Source organism: Mastomys coucha, unplaced genomic scaffold (genome assembly GCF_008632895.1).
Source record: "Mastomys coucha isolate ucsf_1 unplaced genomic scaffold, UCSF_Mcou_1 pScaffold18, whole genome shotgun sequence".
Classification (NCBI taxonomy): Eukaryota; Metazoa; Chordata; class Mammalia; order Rodentia; family Muridae; genus Mastomys; species Mastomys coucha.
In genome coordinates, this window is record NW_022196900.1 from 61008433 (window position 1) to 61030859 (window position 22427).

Here is a 22427-nt window from a genome sequence, read left to right on the forward strand (position 1 = left end):
TACTTTTTATTTCAAATCATTTTTTTCTCTCTATCTCTGTAAATTGGAGTCTCTATAACCTCAAAGTCATTCTGTAGCTCAGGCTGGCCTAGAACTTATGAAGCCCTGCTGCTTTGCCTTTTCAAGTCCCGGGGAGTACTAGATGCTATTTAAGTGTTTTCTGAACATATATTAATCATACTTAATAATGGGTTTTATTATGATATTTTCATCCATATACTGTATTTTGATCATATTCACCCTCTCTTACCACCTCTTGTTCCCCTACCATTGATCCCCTTCCTCTTGCTAGCTAGTTGTCATTCTACATTTTTGGTAAGGAGTTTTTCTCCACAGGAGCATGGGTGGCTTATCAGCAGCCATATCACCAAAGAAAATGTCTCACCTCACCTCCCGCCAACAGTAAAATCCTCAGGGAGAAGTGGGGGCCTTGTGAGCCCCTATGCCTTCCATGACTAACCTCATGTATGTCTCATGCAGCTGCAGAGAGTTAAGCAAGCATGCAACAACATCTTGGCATTATTCCTGGCATACAAAGAGAAAGTATAGTCTCCTCTATTTTGTAGTTACTTTCATTACGTAGATTGTCAAAGTTTAATCCCTGTAAGGAGCAAAATGTCGTGATCCAGCATTTCCCAAAGGATTCTTGACAGGACATTTCCCCAATGAAGTGTTCTGTGAAAAAGAGACTGCATGGTTAAACAGACTGAGGAAAACCTGCCTCACTGTACCTTTCTAGTGTAGAGATGCACTTTATGACATCAAATGTTTGGAGGAGACTGTTTTGAAGAAACATTTGCCATATTGCATCCTTTTTACCCACATTCATTTTTTTTTCAGGGACCAACATTTCTTTTAAGGTCTTCTGATAACTTTCAGTATGTATGCATGGGCATTTTGATAGAGGCTACTTTTATTGAACAATCAGTGCTGAGTGTGCATGTGGAAAACTCTGTTAGTTTTGCAGCAGCTTGCTAAATCTGGAAATACAAGAAACCCTGATTACATCATTAGCACACTGACCTCGTTTCGGTCTATGTGAGTCCTACCTACTTGATTCTCTAGAGAGTCCTGTCTGACTACCATGTAAGAATTCTTGTCTTTATGGTAGAGAGAGGACAAGGATTAGCAGCAGGGTGAGAGGGTGTTTGGAACTGACCTTGCAAGGGCAGTGAGTTCACAAGGGAATGAGCCAATGTGGGAGGCAGCATGCCTTTGATCAGCTGAACTTTGTGATTTCTGAAGTGGGAAAATACAACATCACTTGGTCTTAGGTTTGGAATGGTGTTACAGTTTACAATGAAAGCACACTTCAGGACTCACAGTGGAGTGGAGGCAGGTATGTTAACAGTGTGACTTCCTTTACAGACACACGAGGTATTTGATGCAAAATCAAAGTCTGCCAGCCTGCCGGTGTCAGACCTCTGTGCAGTCTATGTGGTACAGGTTCGCTGCCGGCGCTTGGATGGACTAGGGTATTGGAGTAATTGGAGCAGTCCAGCCTATACCCTTGTCATGGATGTAAAAGGTCTGTGAATATTTGTTAAACTTTCTTGAGAATGCAGAAGCTTGTGCTTCAGACGTGACTGAAAACATTTCTCTTGAGAACAAGTGTCTGATGCAGGCTTCTTATTATTTTGCAGTTCCCATGAGAGGGCCTGAATTTTGGAGAATAATGGATGGGGATGTTACTAAAACGGAGAGAAATGTCACCTTGCTTTGGAAGGTATTTCTGATTTCTACCTTTTATTTTATTCTGAACTTACGTTTGTCTCTACTTTGTTCATAGTCCAGTCATTACCTCACAAATGACCCTCAGATCTTATGTTTTAATGCATTTGGGGGATGTGGTTGTCAGAGCTGACTCTCTGGAGTATTGACATTGTCAGGGGCCTTTATTATTTTCTCAGTTCAATTGTAATTGTGCCATTGCAATTTTGGCAAAGTCTTGAACTCTTTAGGCTTCACATTTGTCATCTGTATCAGAGTTAAGATTACTAAGTGATAATTAGTGTTGCTTTAAGTCCACAACTGGATTTCAGTTGAATGCTGAACAATGTAAACATGGCTCTTCTCTCACACTTCAAGTATGCAAGATGTAAGAGAGCATTTCACCTATGTGGTGGCTTAGGCTGAGTGTTTTCCATAGTGATGGATGATCAAGTTGAAAATGCCGAAGTAATCATTCTCCTAAAGACCTGATTTCTATCCCAAGTAAATAATTTCATCAGTAGACATTAAGCTGAAGACTGGTTTAGGAATAATATACATGAAGTAGGCAATGTTGTGTTTATTATATAAATTTGAAGTGAATTTCTCTCCCCAAGAGGAACTTAGTGTATGTTTGAAAATGATTTCCTGATCTAAGACTATTAATCCACATTTAAAACTTGGGCTATATATTTGTGTATACTTAGTTTGTAATTCCAATTACTATATGATTTTGTTCACATGGTAATCCAATTTCTAAATGGTCTCCATTTTGACCTTTTTACTTGAAAGTGATATTAGGAATTGGCAGTGGTATTTGTTAGATATTAAGTGTTCCTGTACAGAGGGATTGCTAGGGTCATTGCTAGGGTCAGCCATGAACAGAATCTAAGTAGCTTTTCTTTATCTATGTGTCCTCATAACTATAACAACTGCCCCATGCCCCAGGCTACAGTCAACCTCCTTCCTCATACTCTCATCATGCCCTTGAACAGAACAATGGCTTTTCTTTCCAGATAGTTGCCATTCTTTCTTATGCCTGGCTCCCAGGTTTCCTCAGGGATGTTGCTTGACAGAACTTTCTGTAACAGCAAGAACAGTTTTCATGTGCTTTTTTCCAACATGGTGGCCATCTGTGTCCAGTGTGATGCAAAAATCTAAATTTTCACTTTTTACTTAATTAGCTGAAGTTTAAATGGCCACAAGTAGCTGGGGGCTATCATATTGGAGAGCAGAGTGATATAGGTTCCCCAGGGTTGAACTGCAGACAGGGCTAGCGCCTTAACTAACCTGCCGACTCTCAAAGTACTTGAATGCCTTTTCTTGGATGGACTATCTATCTATCCTTCAGTAGTTCACTTTCTGTATTGTGTTCCTTTGGTTTCCTAACCTGAGTAGTGTTTCAGTGATTATGGTCCCTGTGTTAGTCATGTGTTGCATCACTAACCAAGTACCCACGATAAACAGCTTGTAAGGAAGAAAGGTTTTCCTGGACTCAGGGTTTCAAAGCTCCCTGTTATGTTGGTGCCATACTTTGGAACCATTTTGATGGGAGCAGATGACACTCCCACCCAATGGCAGCAGGGACTTGAAAGAGAGAAAAAAAAAAAACAGAGAAGGTCCCTAACACCCCCTTCGAGGGATTCCTCTAATGTCCTCTTCCTTTCCACTATGTCCTAATGACTAGGCCTTCTGTCCTAAAGTTTGTGTCTCCTATCATCGATGATAAACATATTAAACACATAGCTATGGGGGAGATATTAGTGGCCCAAACCATGTTGGTTCTAACACTGGAGTAAGATTTTTCTAAGGGTATGCAGTCTATGGACTCAACATCTCACATAGCTACAGAGTAAGTATATGCAAACTTGTATACATATGATCAAGTTGGTATATATATACACAAGAGTGGATGATTTACAAAAATTGGTTCTCTCTCACTCTATCATGTGGCTTCTGGAGATCAATCTCAAGCCCTCAAGTTTGTTGGAAAAATGATTTATTCTAGCAATATCTCCAACACTATGGTCATGCTTTCAATGTTAGTAAGTTGAAGTTTATTAAAGTAAATTCTGACCTTGGAAAGATGGTCAAGAGAATAAAAAGTTCATTGCAGCAAGCACGCTTCAACTTTAACAATAAGAAAACAAATAGCCCAACAAAAATGTGAATGAAATATCTGAATAGGACCTTAACCAAAGCAGACCCACAGGTGAGAAATAAAAAGACAAGAAGGTTCTCAACACTGCTTTTCATTGTTGGGGATATATAAAGTAAAATAGCAATGGGGTACAATTCTATGTCTATGAGAATGGCTAATTACTTTTAAAGATATTTCAAATTGCTGATTGAGAATACAGAACAACAAGAAACTTGGTTTATTACTAGTAGAAGTGCAAACTTGTGCAGCCACCTTGCAAGTTAAATGTAGTCTTGCTGCAGCTCGTAGATGGTTCCCTGGGTGAGTTGAAAACTCTCTGCATGAAAACTTGCATGTGAGGTATTCAGACCGCTACACTCATAATTGTTATTCCAAAGTGAGACTCGCCTATGGAAAACTGAGATGGTAGGTACACAACAGCACACATCTGCCCAAACCGAAAATTTCATAGACCAAAGACTAAACCTTAAAATATGTAAATTTAAAAGTTCATAGATTGGAAGAGTTTAGGTTATGTAATACAGATTGTGACTAGGTTGTCTCTATCACAAGTGTGTGAAATTATCTCACTGAGTGGCAATGGAAAAGGCTTAATTAACTTTGGAAATGAGTCTGAAGTGTATAAGATGGAAGATGCTATGTAGAAACTTCTGAGCTGTACATTTCTTCCAGGGATGTAGGCTAGCAGTTATTTCCTCATTGGTATATGTCTATTTTAGAATGGAAGCATTAGAAAAATGAATGGAGGTGAGCCTGTGTCTTTCACCACTCTCCCAGGAGGCTTCAGAGTAGCAAAAGTGTCAGCTAGAATTCTTGTAGTTATAGATTGGAGTCAGAGATGAATATAAAGTCATATTAAGCCTGGGTGACTTTTTACAGAAATATTTAAAGATATGTGTGTGTAGAGAGGCCAGTATACATGCATATAATCCTTGATTCTGTAAGCTAAGAGGGCCTAACCGTTAAGACAGTCCTGGAGGAAAGAACGTCTCTAACACCATTATTCAGTCAAAGAGATTAGGACTTGAGAGAAATGCTTGTTTTAGGGTTGGGGCAGTAAATGCACAGATGAGCCATGAGCATCTTGTAATATCTTCAATTTTTGACTTATGATTGCAAAAATAAATATGAACAAATCAAAATGACATGGATTTTTTCAGATAAAAATCAAACGTGTTTTTTCAGAGACTTTCTTCTCTTACAATGGCTGCTTACACCTTACTTCTCTACCCTATGACCCAGGAGGTCCCACCCATGTGGGATATATGCATCTGTATGAGAGTGTCTGTTACCTCTAATGCGGAGACCCTTGATCTAGTCTGTGTTATAAAATTCAGCTTGTGGAAGCTTTCTGAGGGATTGGCAGTATTCACTTTTACCTTCAATAGGTAAAGGTAATCATTTGGGGGGTGAAGAGTAAGTATTACTAGACTGTACTGGCTTGTTTTGTGTGTCAACTTGACCCAGGCTGGAGTTATCACAGAGAAGGGAGCTTAGTTGGGGAAGTGCCTCCATGAGATCCAGCTGTGGGGCATTTTCTCAATTAGTGATCAAGGGGGTAGGGCCCCTTGTGGGTGGTGCCATCCCTGGGCTGGAAGTCTTGGGTTCTATAAGAGAGCAGGCTGAGCAAGCCAGGAGAAGCAAGCCAATAAGGAATATCCCTCCATGGCCTCTGCATCAACTCCTGCTTCCTGACCTGCTTGAGTTCCAGTCCTGACTTCCTCTGGTGATCAACAGCAATGTGGAAGTAAGCCGAATAAACCCTTTCCTCTCCAACTTGCTTCTTGGTCATGATGTTTGTGCAGGAATAGAAACCCTAACTAAGACATAGACTCTTCAGAATGAACAAGTAGGATTCAGGCTGGTGTGTGTTCTATACTAGAATCTTCCATAACACAGAATAATTTATACAGATATAGGTAAGATGGAAATGCCCAGGGCCCCAAAATAGCTTCTGTTATTTGTTAATCTTCAAGGTTTTCTGTTTGTGTGTTTTGTAAAAACTCTTCTTGCTCAGGATCATCTTGCAAGCACATCCTGGTGGAACAGTGGCAGATTTACTTGAGTTCATGAAATGGTGGTGACATCTGAGCTTCTTTGGTTCTTCACAGAACATAAGTAATTCCTTTCCTTGCTTGTTAGATGAGGAAACTTCCTTGTCAGTCTTTCTCTACGAGTAGAGTGGAAAGCCTTAGTCCTTCCTATGTATTTTTAATATTTCAAATGTCCTAATCGCGTTTTATTTCACAAGGGATTTAGTCTCTGGATTTGAAGAAAAGAAAAAAATTAAAAAAGGAAAAATAATTTCCCTGTGCTGGATGACAGCTAGCTGTGCTCAGGCCTACTGCATTGTATATTTCGACTCTCCCCTTCTCCCCTAGTGCCTTAGCACTAGACTGGGCAGTTCCTGGCCTGGCATAACCCCTGTTTCCTGGTGGGAATGTGTAATAAGAACTCCATGAGTTCTGGTATAAACAGTGATCTGTGTGCTAATTAGATCTTGTGTTTCCTGCAGCCCCTGACGAAAAATGACTCTCTGTGTAGTGTGAAGAGGTATGTGGTGAAGCATCGCACTGCCCACAATGGGACATGGTCAGAAGATGTGGGAAATCAGACCAACCTCACTTTCCTGTGGACAGAACCAGCACACACTGTTACCGTTCTGGCCATCAATTCCATCGGTGCTTCCCTTGTGAATTTTAACCTTACATTCTCATGGCCCATGAGTAAAGGTAAGAGAAGTTGAAGAATAGTTGACCACCCCAGTCAACTTATTTATTTTGATGGTGGTTCATGCAGAAGCCTCTTGTTCATTATTATTATTTCAGCAATACTATTACATTGTGATGTGACCTGCTGGCATGACTCTTCTTCTACAGCACTACATCTATATCATTCTTGCCTCCCTCCTCCAGTTCCTCTCATGAACCCCCTCCAAAATTCACAATCTCTTCTGAAATTGAATATTATGCACACATATAATGCACTGAGTCAATTTAGCTTTGCTTGTTTGTACATGTGTTCAAGGCTGGCCGCTTGGGATTAGTCAATCTGTGAGGGAACTCATCCATGGAGATCGAGTCTCCCTCTCTCAGCAGACACTGATCACCTGTAGCTCTTCATCTAGGGGTGGGACTATGTGGAATTTTCCTTGTCACATTGGCATGTCAACTGGTGTTTCCATTTATGCTGGTCTTGTTCAGGCATCTATATTGTTTAGAGTTCATGTCTAGGGGACACTATCAACAGTAGACGTCCCGGGCTTCTGGCTCCTACAGTCTTTCCTTCCTATCTTCCATGATCTTCCCTGAGCACTAGGTGCACAGATTGCACTGCAGACATATTAGTTAGGGTTGGATACCCCCTTTTTAGTATGCAACCTCAGCATAGGCCTTCTTATGTAACTTTTATCTTCTGAGTAGTCCAAGATCTACTTCTACACCTACTCTCCTCTCTGTCTGAGAAATATATTGCAAACAAAGAACCAACTATGCTCATCTGGACAAGATTTCTGAAATGACATTATCAGCAATAGAATATTCTAGTGAATATAATACTTAAACTCTTTGAAGTAAAAACGGTAGGCTACACTCTCTCTAAAATTTAGAATATTGAGCATTTTATATATAAATATAAGGCATTTTGTTACATATAGTTTTCTATAAGTACATACTGTATATACTATGGTATATATGTGCATGTAGTACATTTAAAGTTTTTACTTATATATAAAATACTACATATTTTAGTAATATAGTATGATAGGCTATATGGACTCAAATTAATTCCCGAGACTTGGAAACTATTATGGACTTTATTTGATGCGAGTATGTGAATATATCTCACCTTTAGCAATGTTAGTGTATCTGATTATTCCGAGCATTGATGCTTTCTTTAGAACATATATTTTAAAACTAATTAATTTTGGAGGGATGCACATGCCAGAGTATATGTGTGGAGGTCAGAGGACAACTTGTGGGAGTTAGTTCTCTCTTTTCAACATGTGGATCCTAGGAAATCTAACTGAGGTTGTTAGTGTAGACAATAGTGTCTTTCTCTGCTAAGACTCCTTCCTAGCCTAAGAGCCACTCTCAATAGGAGCTTCTAATGTGGACTGTGTGTCAAAAATATCACTTTAAATAGAAAATACTCATTTCTGATATCTCTACCAAACTTCTAGCCTTCTAAAATGTCACTCCTTTCATGAAGTCTTCAATTATTGTTTGAATATGTTGTATCTTCTCTTTAAAGTTTAGGGATAGTCTAAATTTATAAGGATAATATATTATTTTTAATTAAAATTATTGCTGCATATCTTTGTGAGCGTGTGCATTGTGGTGTGTAGTTTTGGGCACACATACCACAGCGTGTGTGTGGCGGTCAGAGGACAACTTAGTGGGACTGATTTCATCTTGTACCTTTATGTAAGTCCTGTAGATTGAGATAGGATCTCATTATATAGCTGTGGCTGGCCTGGAACTCACCATGTAGGCCAGTCTAGTCTTAAACTCATGAAGATCTGCTTGTCTCTCTATCCTGTCAATATGCTGAGGTAGAAGGCATGTGCCACCATGCCTGGACAGGTATATGATTCTTTTTTTTTGAAAGAAAGTAAACAAGAACTTGATCTTGGAATGAGGACAGAGAAAGCATCTTGAGGGAATGCTGTTGATTGGGAACTAAGATTCCTCCCATGGGTTTGGGGTGAAGAAGTCTTAGCTTCCAGTAGATGCACACCTGGTCAGGTTTTCACAGCTCAGGGGAAGAGATGAAGCAAAACAAGGGTGACTTCTGCATAGTAAAACACACTCAGCAGACAGCACATTGAGCTAGGGCCTGTGGGGTCCTGTAGGCATGATAGGAATGGCCTCCTCAGGTGTGGAAATCCACCAAGGCTTTCTGAAGGACACTGCTAAGGACTCTTTTTGAAAGCGTCCCTCACCAGTGGGAGAGAAGAGCATGTGAGAATCAGAGAGTGTGTGGTTAACAGACATGTGTGGGATTCCAGCTGAGAACAATTTTGACCCTATCAAGATTCTATTTTTAGATTTGGGGTAGAATCACTTTTCTTCTCTGTGTCATAGACTCCTGCATTCTGCTTCTGTGATCTCCATGACATTTGTATACATTGTCTGCCTCTTCTTCATTCTTCATTCCTCTGGGTTGTTTCTCAAGGCAGGTAGTACCTTTTCTTTCATCTTGAATTTAAAAATACATTTCTTCTCTTCCCCTCAGTGAGTGCTGTAGAGTCACTCAGTGCTTATCCCCTGAGCAGCAGCTGTGTCATCCTTTCCTGGACACTGTCACCTGATGATTACAGTCTCTTATACCTGGTTATTGAATGGAAGATCCTTAATGAAGATGGCGGAATGAAATGGCTTAGAATCCCTTCGAATGTTAAAAAGTATTATATCCACGGTATGTGTACTGTACTTCTCATGGGTTAGTATGACCCTAGACTGGCAATTCTGATAATAAAGCATTTAATGACAGCCTCAAAATAAGGATGCCAAGCTACCTACTGAATTATAATCTTCTTGCCTGGTCAGAAAGTTTGCTGTATTTCTGTGAACATTTTTCTTTTATGTTTTACACAGATGCAATCAGATGTCCTAACCCTTCTCCCCAACTCTTTCTGTCAGAATGTGACACTCGTATAACCTTTTATAAGTGTATATAAGGTATTTCTTTAGTTGAGCTCATGTTGCTTCTCTCTTATGTTTTAATGTCTTATAAGGTCTAATGCCACATTTCCCTCCAACTCAGTACCCAATTATAATGTCACTAAATAGTGACTGGGAGGGCTAGGCTGGAAGACTGAGGACTTTGAACCTCCTGACCTAGGTCAGATTTATCCCTTCAAGAGTGGGCAGTTATCTTGAGAGGTTAAGTGTCTAGAACAGCAATAGCTCCAGACCGAGACAGAAGGAAGGGGGGAGGGTTAAGTAGGGAGGCTGGGGGTTGCTTACTTACAACCCACAATCTAGATGTCCCACACTTTCCTTTTCCTCTCAACACCTACAGTTTAGCTTCAGGCTAGATTTATTTATAAATTTTAGGCAGGGAAACACATTTACTGTCGCGGCTGTTGGTAATTACTCTATACTGTAAGTCAGAGGAATGATGAGTGCAGACCTCTCAGAGGCCTGCTGCTTATGGGCTGCTGGTCTCATATCATTAGTATCCATGAGAGTCATTTCCAGATCTGTCTTGAACATTGCTGTAGGAATTGTCATTTTCCATATATCGAGATCCTGAGACAGCACAAGAGAACTCTTTGTTCCCTTCGTTGACTTTTGCAGGCTACTTTCGATGGGAAAACTAAGTAAGCTAAATTCACATAGAAAGAAAATCTTCCCTACTCTAAAGATGATAGGAAAAGAGAGAACATGCTATCCTAGAGTAGGAAATTCAGGAACAAAAGGAAACTTGCCTTGACCTTGAACAAATTAGCTCTCCCTGGAGCATGTCCTTGGAAAACTACTCACTTGTGTCTTAGGAGTTTTGAAAACTTATTTAAAAATCAATATCATTACAGGCAAACTTTGGAGTGTTTAGGTCATTTCTGAAATCCCTTTAGTGATTGTGGTTGTTTGAATATGCTTGGCCCATAGGGAGTGGTAGTTAAATTAGGAGGTGTGGTCTTGTTGGAGGAAGTGTGTCGCTGTGGGGGTGGGCCTTGGAGGTCTCCTTTGCTCAAGCTCCACTCATTGTGGAAGAGAGCTTCCTTCTAGCCGCCTGAGGATGCCAGTCTCTCCTGGTTACCTTCAAATCAAGATGCAGAACTCTCAGCTCCTTCTCCAGCACAATGTCTGCGTGCACGCTGCCATGCTTCCTGTTATGATGATAATGGATTAAACCTCTGAAACCGTAAGCCAGCTCCAATAAAATGTTTGCCTTTATCAGAGTTGCCTTGGTCGTGGTGTCTCTTCATAGCAATGGAAACCTTAACGAAAACAGAAGTCGGTACCAGGGACTGGGGGATTGCTGTGATAGGTTTGACCATGCTTTTGTTAGGAAGGATATGGATTTTGAGACTCTGGAAAGCAGTGGAATGCTTTCAGTGGGGCATACTGGGCCATTTTAGTAGGAGTATAGAAGGCAGTGGTGCAGAGGGTGATTTGAACTGTGGAAGTCTGGCTCTAGAGGTTTCAGAGAAGAGTTTTAGTATGTAGACTAGAGACTTTTTGTAATATTTTGGTGAAGAATGTGGCTGCTTTTTGCCCTTGTCTGAAGAGTCTGCCTGAGGCTAAGGTTCAGATTAATTCAGATTCAGATTAATTGCATTGACAAAGACAGTCCCAGAAAAGCCTAGCATAGACTTTGTCCCTGGTTTGATTTCACGAAGAGCATTTCAATCAAGCATAGCAAGCTTAGAAAGGAAAAAATAGAAAATATATGGTTCATGTAATAAAAGGGCACCAGGAAGTTCAACGGAGGGCACACCTGTGATCCAGATTTTGAAGTTGGAAAACAGAGGCTTTCTCTCTAGATCTTGAGGAATAGAAGCCATGAAAAGCTTATACCCAGGTATGGTGGTAATGCCTTTAATCCCAGGAGACAGAGGCAAGCAGATATCTGAGTTCAAGGCCAGCCTGGTGCAGAGCAAGTTTCAAGTAGAGAAAAGCTTAGATCCAGGAGTGGTGGTACACACTTTTAATCCCAGGACTCATGAGACAGAGGCATATAGATCTCTGAGTCCAAAGTCCATCTATACTGCAAGTTCCAATACAGCCAAGCTTAGGCATTGAGGGAGTTAGAAAACAGGCAACGGGTGATGATGAAATAGAACAAAGGGGGCATGTTCCAGCTCCAGGAAGACCTCCGCAGCCTTGGCCATGAGGCTCTAGCTTTAGAGTCAAGAATAGAAGGGGTTACTGGGACAGTTGATGCTGGTTATCTGGAGCCAGGAAATTAGTGGTGATTAAGAACAGACAAGCATCACAGAGGTGAAGTTTTCTGGGAAGTCTTTTTCTGAGATCACAAAGAAGCTGTGTTCCAGAGATAGCCAAGGTTGTACCTCATACTGCAGCTGGACTTGATAATGTATAAGAATCACCCAGGTGGTACTGGTTTTGGAGGCATAAGGGGGTAATGAGAGCGTAATGAGGTAATGAGGGCGTAAGAGGCCAAGGAAGGCCACTGATGAATGTGAAGCCTCAGTTGCAGTTGATGACTTAGGACTGAAGGGGTCATGCAAAGATTTTGAGGCTTGACACCATGAAGAGAGCCTGTGGGAGGCTATTGGTGAAGCCTAGTTGTAGTGGAAAACCCCAGTGTATTGAAGATGGCAGTATCATAGGATAATTACCAAGAACAGCAGCAGTAGAATACAGTCAACCTGAGTCTAGAATTCTACAGACGGCAAAGGTGGAGATGCAATCTTTTGCAAGAGGCCAGAAGATCATGTATGACTCTTAGACATTGGAACAAGAAGCTATAAAGTTGAAGTTGCCTTGGAGACCCCAAAATGTTAGACTTGTCAGAGCTATGGGATACCTGCCAAGAAAAGCTGCTAACAGGGAGTGGAACCAGCTTACAAGAATGAAGTTTGTTGCTGCTGAATGCCAGATCTGCAAACAGGGAATGAAAAGAGTTGGAGATCTGAAGGATTCTTTGACATCAAACATGGAGATGTGGACTTTGGAGTTTGACCAGTTGGTTTTTTGGTCTTGCTTTAGTCCAGTATTTCTTCACTATGACATTTTGGAATGATAGTGTATATCCTGTGCTACGACATGCTGGATATATCTGATGTGCTTTTTGATTTTGATTTTGTAGGGGAATATAATTAGGAGATTGCATGAACTTTGGAGTTTGAACTTTTAAACACTGATAAGACTGACTAAACGTATTTTGTATTATGCTATGCTTAGGTGTGGCCTTCATAATAGACTCATGTTTGAACATGGCCTATGGGGCCAGGGAGTGGAATGTGGTAGTTTGAATATGCTTGGCCCATAGGGAATGGTACTGTAAGGAGGTATGGCTTTGTGGAGGAAGTGTGCCCACTGCTGGGGTGGGCCTTGGAGGTCTCCTCCTATGCTCAGGCTCCACCCATTGTGGAGGAGAGCCTCTTCCTAGCTGCCTGAGGATGCCAGTCTCTCCTGGTTGCCTTTGAATCAAGATGCAGAACTCTCAGCTCCTTCTCCAGCACAATGTCTGCGTGCATGCTGCCATGCTTCCTGCTATGATGACAATGGATTAAACCTCTGAAACTGTAAGCCAGCCCCAATTCGAATGTATTAAGAGTTGCCTTGGTCATGGTGTCTCTTCATAGTAATGGAAACCCTAACTAAGATAGCCATAAAGCCAACCTTAAATAATGACTAATGCTCAGACAGAATAGCCTGAAGTTTTCTGCATAGCTTTCATCCTTAATTAACATGAACTTTTTTCTCTTTTCAGATAATTTTATTCCCATCGAGAAATATCAGTTTAGTCTTTACCCAGTATTTGTGGAAGGAGTTGGAAAACCAAAGATAATTAATGGTTTCACCAAAGGTAAAAGAAAAATCTATATTCATTTTTAGAAAGTAGCTGGGCAGTGGTGGTGCACTCCTTTAGTCCCAGCACTTGGAAGATAGAGGCCAGCCTGATCTACAGAGTGAGTTCCAGGACATCCAGGGCTACACAGAGAAACCCTGTCTCGAAAAACCAAAAAACAAAACACACACATTAAAAAAAAACAAAACAAAAAACAAAAACAAAAACAAAAACAAAAAAACCCAAAAAGTATTTGTGTATGATACAGGTGCTAGTATTGATGCTCTGCACTTGTGCCCCACACCCAAAAGGCCAGTACCCCTCTCCTTCTACTCCAGGTCCCGGGGATTGAACTCAGCTCTTTAGGATTGCATGCAAATGCTTTCCCTACTGAAGTGATTCCCTGGCCCTACTCTATTTCTTTTCACTGTATACTTCAAGGTTTCTCAGTAGTTAGGCTATCACTGGATAATTCCTTCTTCATAGGATCGTGGAAGACCTACATATGTCAATGGGTTGTTCAAGGAAATTTATTTATTTATTTATTTACATATTTATGTATTTATTTATTTATGGTCTGGAATTGGATAGTTATATTCACTGGGCACATTCTGTTTGGATTACTGCACTTACCCATGTTTTAATTTTTATTACTTCTTAAGATATTAAACCTATGGGCAGTGGTGGCACACGCCTTTAATCCCAGCACTTGGGAGGCAGAGGCAGGTGGATTTCTGAGTTCGAGGCCAGCCTGGTTTATAGAGTGAGTTCCAGGACAGCCGGGGCTATACAGAGAAACCCTGTCTGAAAAACCAAAAAGCTATTAAACCCAAGTAACCCAATAATAGAGTTTCAAAGCAAAGCATTTTAATGGCTTTTAGAATAATCAAAATTTATTATTGAACAAATATATGTTGAACAGTTCCATAGACTGGAGACCAAGTAGTGAACATAAGTCTGTCTTTGTGGAACTTAGGTCTCACTGCTGCCCAGGCAGTGACGGTCAGTAAGTGCATTATTTAAGATATAACACCAGATGAAAGTCAGTGCTTTGAAGGTAAATACAGTTGGTGTAAGACAGAGAGTTCAAATGTGGCAGGGAAAGGATGGAGATGATCTTTCTGTGGGCTCCGGTGCTTGAGCAAAGCTCTGAGTACAGAAGGGAAGAACACTGTAAGCTGGGGTGCCGTGTGCCACACCCCAAGGAGTGAATGTGGTAGCTGAAGCAGCATCAAAAACATCAGGCTAAAATGGCTCATGCAGCAAAGATACAGGTGCGTCTACAGCTAAAAAGACTAAGATTGGCCAGTGCTGCCAACAGGGCCTGCAGTCCAGATGGTGAGTTCATCGTAGCAGCTTTAACGGATGCTCTGACTCAAGAGTTTTAAAATGACTAGATGGAGAGGCTGGGCAAGTGCGTACTAAACCAGTGTTTTACTAAACTTCAAGTATAACACTAGACAAAGAAACTAGTAATGTGGCCACAATGTATTTGTATTTCTCCTTTAAAAATATTTATTTTAAGTTTTACATGTATGACTGTTTTCCTGAACATGTATGCATGTGTAACAAATACATTCCTGATCATCTCAGAGTCCAGGGGGAATCAGATATCAGATATCCTGACGCTGGAGTTATAGATGGTTTTATGCTGCCCTGTGGTTACTGGGAACTTAACCACTGCCCTCTCTAAGAGCACTAAGAGCTTGTGCTCTTGGCCCCTGAGCCATCTCTGCAGCCCTTCTTTTCTTCTTTATAAAATTTCTCACACCCTCTTCTGGTGTGACTGAAGACAGCTACAGTGAATTATGCTGTAGCGAGTCGGGCCAGAGCGAGCAGGGGTCAGAGTGAGTGGGAGCTGGAGTGAGCGGGGCTGGCAGAGGTCCTGAGTTCAATTCCCAGCAGCCCCATGATGGCTCACGGCCATCTGTACAGCTACAGTGTACTCATACAAATAAAATAAAACAAATCTCTAAAAAAAAAAATAAATAAATTTCTCTTTATCTTTGAAGTACTATAGACATATGTGGAGTTAGAATGTGTCCTGCACATGATTTTACAGAATAGTTTTGTGTCTCTTTCAGATGCTGTTGACAAGCAGCAGAATGATGCAGGGCTGTATGTCATTGTACCAATAATTATTTCCTCCTGTGTCCTGCTGCTCGGAACACTGTTAATTTCACACCAGAGGTATTGCACTTGGATAAAAGCTTTTGCCATAAAGAGTGTAACTTAAGTATATTAAAAGACTGGCATAAACCCTAACTCATAATATGAACAAATATAAATGCATTAGAAAAGTTTTTGCATATATCTCATATGCAATCAACATGACAGAAAAGGAAGTTTGTTTTCAGGAAATCACTTTTCATATCGATATGAAAGCATACACTTAAAGGCAGAACTCAGGTTTAAAATTATTTTTTGTAAACTGAGTGGTCATGGTGGCTTTTCTTAGCGCCTGGGAGGCAAACCCGTGTGGATCTCTGAGTTTGAGACCATCCTGGTCTACAGAGTGAGTTCCAGGACAGCTAGGGCTACACAGAGAAACCCTGTCTTGAAAAAATAAAAAACAACAACAACTAAGGTCTGGTATATGCATTCAGGAATTAGATAATAGGACATCCTGGACAGAATGTTCTTAGGCTTTGTAAAAATGGCTTTTAAGCTCTGCAGTCTGGACTGAAGGTGTTAGTGAGATCATGAGACCCTGAAAGTAGATGTTTCATGGGGAACAGATGCATTCCATTATGGCAGTGGACCAATGCTCCTCAGAGGGCTCCAGGGACTCCACGCCAATTGAGAAATCTCCAAGGTGTCTGGTTTGATAGATGGCCTTGGGTTCCCTGATGATTCTGTTACACCATAGTGCTGAGACGTCCAGAGCACTAGGTGATCTCACACATACCAGATCTATAGATACGCAGCTCTACATCAAAAGAAGTGAGGAGGGGAGATGTTACAATGTCACATCATGTTTTAGTTGAAATAGTGCGGTGGGACCGTATCACATGGGCTTATTGCTCATATCCCAGGTGATGGCCATTTAAAATATTTTCTAAGGAAAATCTAGGCAAGGGAGTTAGTACAGAGCCTGGCGCATAGCATAACAGAGGGTCTTCATAACAGTTTAGGGAACAGTTTGTGGAATCAAATATAATTGTGGATTTGGCCCTACTGACCTGATCCAGTGGACCAGTGCTTTTTCTGCATATTAACTGCTAATGTTTTTATTGTCTGAACATTTCAGTAATCATAGCACTTTATTTCTCCTTTGCAGAATGAAAAAGTTGTTTTGGGACGATGTTCCAAACCCCAAGAATTGTTCCTGGGCACAAGGACTAAATTTCCAAAAGGTCACTTTTTAAGTATTTTAACCCAGATATCTAAGGTTGCAGTTTAGAGACCATATTACTTACAGATCTTTGAGCATCTTTCAAAGGCTTTATTTCGTTGTGTGCATTTTATCAAGTCTGTCCATCCTCTGTCTTTCTCAATAGCTGGGTTTGGGATTTGATCAGAGAAAACGAAGTTCAGTCCCTTATCTCATGAGAGTTGACAACACATCTATCTTTTTTTCTGGTTACAGTACATAAAAAAATAAATGCTACAAGAGGAAGGAATGTTATAGATGGAGAATAGATAGTTGACTAAATGGGCTTTCTTTAGTCCAAAGGCTTAGAATCAATATTATAACTTTCTACTATTTAACATTCACAATATCTTGCAAGTACAGTATTACCTTTAGACACTACAATCTGACTTCAGGTTGCAGTATAATAAAACGGAGTGATGGAGATTTGTAGATGAGAGAAGGTGAAACTTACAGCACTTAAAGGTCTCAAGTATCCATCATTATTTTATGTTACTGTTTTCACGTTTATACATCATAGGCTATTGCTGCCTTTGTGTTGACCCTGCGCTATCCTGTCATCAAAGTAGAAAAGAAAAGACAAAAAAAGGAAAGCGTATACTGGTTATGTACCTTATTTCAGAATCAGGAACGTTTTTTCCATTTGGAAAAGTATATTTTATCTTCCAGCCTAGAACAAATATACCGCCCCCACCACGCATACACACACACACTGAAATGAAATTTGTAGGAAGTGAAGAGAGAAAATAGAATGCTTTTAAAACTTTCTTCCATTTGTTTAAAGTGCTGTTTGCAACCCACTAAAGCAATCTCTCAACATTCATGTGGCACATGACTTGCAGTCCACAGAGCATTGTTTTGCAGCTTGTCCATGAATGATCAAGCACATGCTCTTGTACACACCATGAACTATGTACACATCAACAGCTCTGGTTGAAGCTGTCTTCGAGCAGATGAAACAAACCCCTGTTTTCATAGAGGCCACTGTGCAATTTTGCCTTCAGTCATTCTAATAGCATTGCATTTAATCTTTGCTTTTCCTAATGCTATCCATATGCCTCTGGCTCTTCAGCCATGTTCTTCCACTCTTTAACCCTAGACTCCTTTTAGTTCGATAGTGTTACTGATTTTTTTTTTCAAATAACATCATTCTTCTTTCTCTTCCACAATTAATTCATATAATAGCATTTCTCAAAATCAAGGTGCTATCTCAAATGCGCAGATGTGTCATTCATATGTCTGTCAGTAGGCACAGAGTGAGTGTTTATAGATAAGGAGAGATTGCTGCTAAACTCTAGGTGAACAGATTTTTAAGAAATACCCTTTGCCCTTTCAGAAATAAGAATGGGGCTGAGCAGAGTGGCCAGGTTAAAGGAATAAGAACTTGTTGTCTTTTTTGTTTTCTATAATGCTTGTTCATTTTCCACACATACATTCACTCATGTACTAATTTTTATTAATTTATAATATTACTGTAAACCTGTGCCCTGCCGATCACTTTGCTATGCCTTAGGGCTATATTGATAAGAAAAACTGTATATGCTCCTGTATTGTATGTATCATTTGGTGGGGAAGATAAACACTAGTTGATCATTAGAAATAATGTCACAGCCACAAGCTACAATGTGCTGTGGCTTAGAGCATGAATAGGTATGAGTGGGCACAAGGAAGACAGTGACATTGGACCGGGGGGTGGTAGTGTACACCTGGAATGCATGTCAGTTTTTGGAAGGCTGAGGAAGGAGGATTAGTGTCAGTTCCAGGCCAGCCAGGGCTTCATAAGAACACTGTCTCAACAAGCAAACAAAAGGAAAAGGGATAAAGGTAAGAAGGGAGAGGGGCAGGTGGAGAAAAAGAAATCAATATTTGAGTCAGATATGGCTGATGAATAGTCAGTATTCGGCTCTGTGATGCAAGGGTAGACACCTGGAAGGTCAACTGCTAATGCACTCTCAAATGGGTAACACCGTGAACAGACTAGCCCCATTTTCCTCTTAAATATGAGCTTTTCTTTTTTTTTTTTTTAAATCAAAAACAATTAAATGCCTATCTAAATAAAAACTAGAAAGCTTCGCTATTATGGGTACTGATGAATTCAGGTCAGCCATCAGACTGCCTCTTAAAAGGAACTTAAAACTCTCCCTCCCTCCAGCAAGGTGTATTTGGCAATTTTTCTTCCTACGACTGAGAAAAAGGAATTTAAGTTTTACTTGAGATCGAGAACTGCCAGACTGACCTGAGCAAATGCAGTTTGAACCTGTGCCAGATAAATGCTTCTTCCTTTCCAGATGATGCCTGGCAGAAATGAGAGGATGTAGGGTAGATGAAGCAGCAAATGCCTCCAGACTCTGGCTCACCTAGCTATCTCACATCTCCCCTCTTGGAGCTCAATGTGGTGCTGTAATTGACAGGATATCTGGCAGATATTTTAAGTAAATTGAAATATCACCCTAAGTTTCCAGATTTTGGTAAAGTAAAGTGAATATTAAAAGTTATTTTATTTATGTGTGTGTGCACATATGTGTGCAGGTACCCACCGATGTCTGAAGAGGGCACCAGATGCCCCAGAGCTGGAACTGACAGTTGTGAGTTGCCTGACATGAGTTCTGGGAAATGAACTCAGGTCCTCTGGAAGAGCTGCAAGCATTGTTAACTGCTGAACCGTCTCTCCAGTCCCTAATGTATAGATTAAAAAAAAAAAAGTGGGTTGTGAATTTCCTCATTTGTGAGAAATTGCTTTTTACCTTTGCAAATACTTTACTTTCTCATTTTCAGTATATGTAGTCCTAGTTTTTATGTATTTCTAAGGCAAAACAAAGATGCACTATTAAGAATAAATCAATAAGCCAGGTGGTGGTGGCACATGCCTTTAATCCCAGCACTCAGGATGCAGAGACAGGTGGATCTCTGTGAGTCTGAAGCATGCCTGTTCTACAAAGTGAGTTCCAGGACAGCCAGGGATATACACAAAGAAACTCTGTCTCAAAAAATGTCAAACAAACAAACAAACAAGAATCAACCAATGACAAGACAGTCTGAAGATGAGTTGGTAGCTTGCCCTGGCCACATACTCAACCAGTATTCATTAAAAACTTGAATTCAAACCCAGTTCCTTCTGACAAACTTATATCCTTGCTATCAATTTTACATTAACATTTTAACCCTAATGTGGTTAATAGTCATGAAATCAAACACTCCAACTTAGATGAAATGGTCAATTGTGTTACATATACTTTTATATATGTAAAAACTATAGGTACAAGATCTGACTGTGCATTCTTCTAAAGGCAATATATACGAAACACAAAATTACCTTTGTATTTACAAGTGAACAAATGATCAACATCTTTAAACATCAGGGAAATTCAAGTCAAAACCACAAGGTGCCCTCCACAGCTTGTGGGATGTCCATCACAGAAAGGACAGAAACACCAAACAACAGAGACACTGAGGCTTTCAGACTGCTTGTGAGGTTGTAAAAACAGTGCAGGCCTTTGAAAGGGTCTGCAGCTCTTCCCAGCTTAACTCAAGACTCCACAATCTGCTCTAACATTTCTGTCAAAAAAAAAAAAAAGATGAAACTTACACAGGAATATTTATTCATAAATATTCATAGAAGAATTATTAATAGTAGCCAGAACCTGAAAAATCCAAATGGCCTTCAAATGATAAATGAATAAACACATATGGTATATACAATTAAAGAAATAAATTGAGAAAAGGAATAGGTGGGCATATATATACTCCAGACACTGCAAACCATATAGCTAATAGGCAACTATTTTTTTAAAAAAAATTCAGTGGTTTTTGTAAAAGTATTTTTAATATTTAAAATTTTAAATAAATATGTCTTTAATATAAAACTTTCCTTTATTTTATTCTTTGAATCCTGACTTTCATGAACATTATTCTTTACGAATGTGCCTTATACCTGTAAGTCCTCAGCATCTAATCTCATCTCTAAGATTTATCTGAAATTAATTCCCTCTACTTTTTAAATTTTTCCTGTCCTTTGGTTTATAATATATCAAAAGCTATACTGTCTTAGTCACTGTTTTATTGATGTGAAGAGATACTATGATGAAGGTACTCTTATAAAAGAAAACATTCACTTAGGGGCTTATGGTTCCAGAAAGTTAGCCCTTTATCATAATAGTGAGAAATGTGGCTACACAGAGATAGACCTGGCACTAGAGACATAGAAGAGAGCTTTACATTCTGAACCACAAACAACAGCAAAGAGAAAGACACACTGTGGCAAGGTGTGGGCTTTTGAAACCTCAGAGCTCACCCTGTGACATGCCTCCTCTAACAAGGCCAATTTATTTCAACAAGGGCATACCTCTTGTTCCTTCTAATCCTCATCAAGTGAGAACTAAACATGCAAAATATGATGAACCCATGGAGGCAGTTTTCATTCAAACCACGACATCCACTCCCTGGCCCCCATAAGCTTATAGGTATATCATAATGCAAACATTTATTCAATCCAAGTTCCAAAGTCTCCATAGTCTTTCATAGTGTCTACACTGTTTCAAAGTACAAAGTCCATGTCTTTTCTGAGACTCAAGATCTCTTAACTATAACGCCCTGTACAATCAAAGAAGAGCAGATCACATGCAATATGAATTCCAACATACAATGGCACAGAATATATATTGCCATTCCAAAAGGGAGAAAAGGGTGCACAGTAAGGAACTATTGGACCAAAGCAAGACTGAAACCCATCAGGGAAAACTCCATACCCAAATTCCACATCTTCCATGTCTGATGTCAAAGGGCTCTTTGTATCTCCAACTTCTTTTAGGGTCATTGACTGCAACACATTTCTCTCTCTGAGGCTGGTTCCACCTCATGTTTGCTGCTCTCCTTGGTAGGTATCCAATGACTCTGGAATCTCCAACATCTTGGGGCCTGCAACCTAATCCAGGCTTCATCTCCATAGCTTCACCCAGTGGCCTCTCTGGGCTTCCATGCAGGAGGCTTCCCTGTCAAATGCATGGTCTCAGTAGCTTTCCTTAATCTTGGAGGAAGAGTCTGTAATTCCTTTCCTGTATCCTTGATGCTGTAACTGAAGGTGCCAAGTTCTTCTGCTTGCTGGAGCTGCCCCTTGGCCCTCTCTTGTATTATACTTGCATAAGCTTTCAGTTGTTGATGGATTTCTTTATAAACTTAAGCTTTCCTTTTACCTTTTTGTAAGTAACTTAGTTGGGTAGGATCTTGTAGTGTCTTTAAACACGTTATTTCCTTGAGCACAGGGCTTAGCTCTAATATCATCTTTACGGGTTGGTCTTTTCCTCCTCAGACTGTATATTTTGTATTTCTCCTTGCCTCACATGCTTGGTTTTTACTGTAGATCAATAATAACCACATGACACAGTCAATACTAGGCTGCATGAAATTTCATCTGCCAATGCCATTATTCTAAAACTCTTCCATGTTAGCCTCCATCATATTCTTAGGACAAGGACAAGATAGTGACAGACCTTCTCCAACAAGTTTATACTTGGTTGAACAAGGCAATATCTCTGAATCCTTCTAACCCACCTCAAGCAGCTCATCGACTAGGAAATAAGCATGCAAATATATGAGCCTATGGGCCCCACTTTAATTCAAAGTACTGCATATGCTAACTAAACATGCAAATTAAAGGTGCAAAAGCCGGTAGTTTAAACTCTCTTTCAAGCAAAAAAAAAA

The 22427-nt window shown here is 40.1% G+C and overlaps 1 protein-coding gene across 3 annotated transcripts in view; it reads left to right on the plus strand.

The window, feature by feature from the left end:
- Positions 1-22427, plus strand: part of Lepr (leptin receptor) — a 79803-nt gene that overhangs the window by 45911 nt on the left and 11465 nt on the right. For 2 of the 3 annotated variants that reach the window (XM_031377960.1, XM_031377961.1), the window contains exons 12-18: positions 1369-1528; positions 1644-1726; positions 6387-6603; positions 9107-9289; positions 13280-13375; positions 15442-15547; positions 16638-16713. In XM_031377960.1, the coding sequence (XP_031233820.1) occupies positions 1369-1528; positions 1644-1726; positions 6387-6603; positions 9107-9289; positions 13280-13375; positions 15442-15547; positions 16638-16713 (921 nt within the window). Of the gene's footprint in view, positions 1-1368; positions 1529-1643; positions 1727-6386; positions 6604-9106; positions 9290-13279; positions 13376-15441; positions 15548-16637; positions 16714-19259; positions 20592-22427 lie in introns of those variants that run through there. The other variant, XM_031377962.1, reaches the window with a different exon arrangement.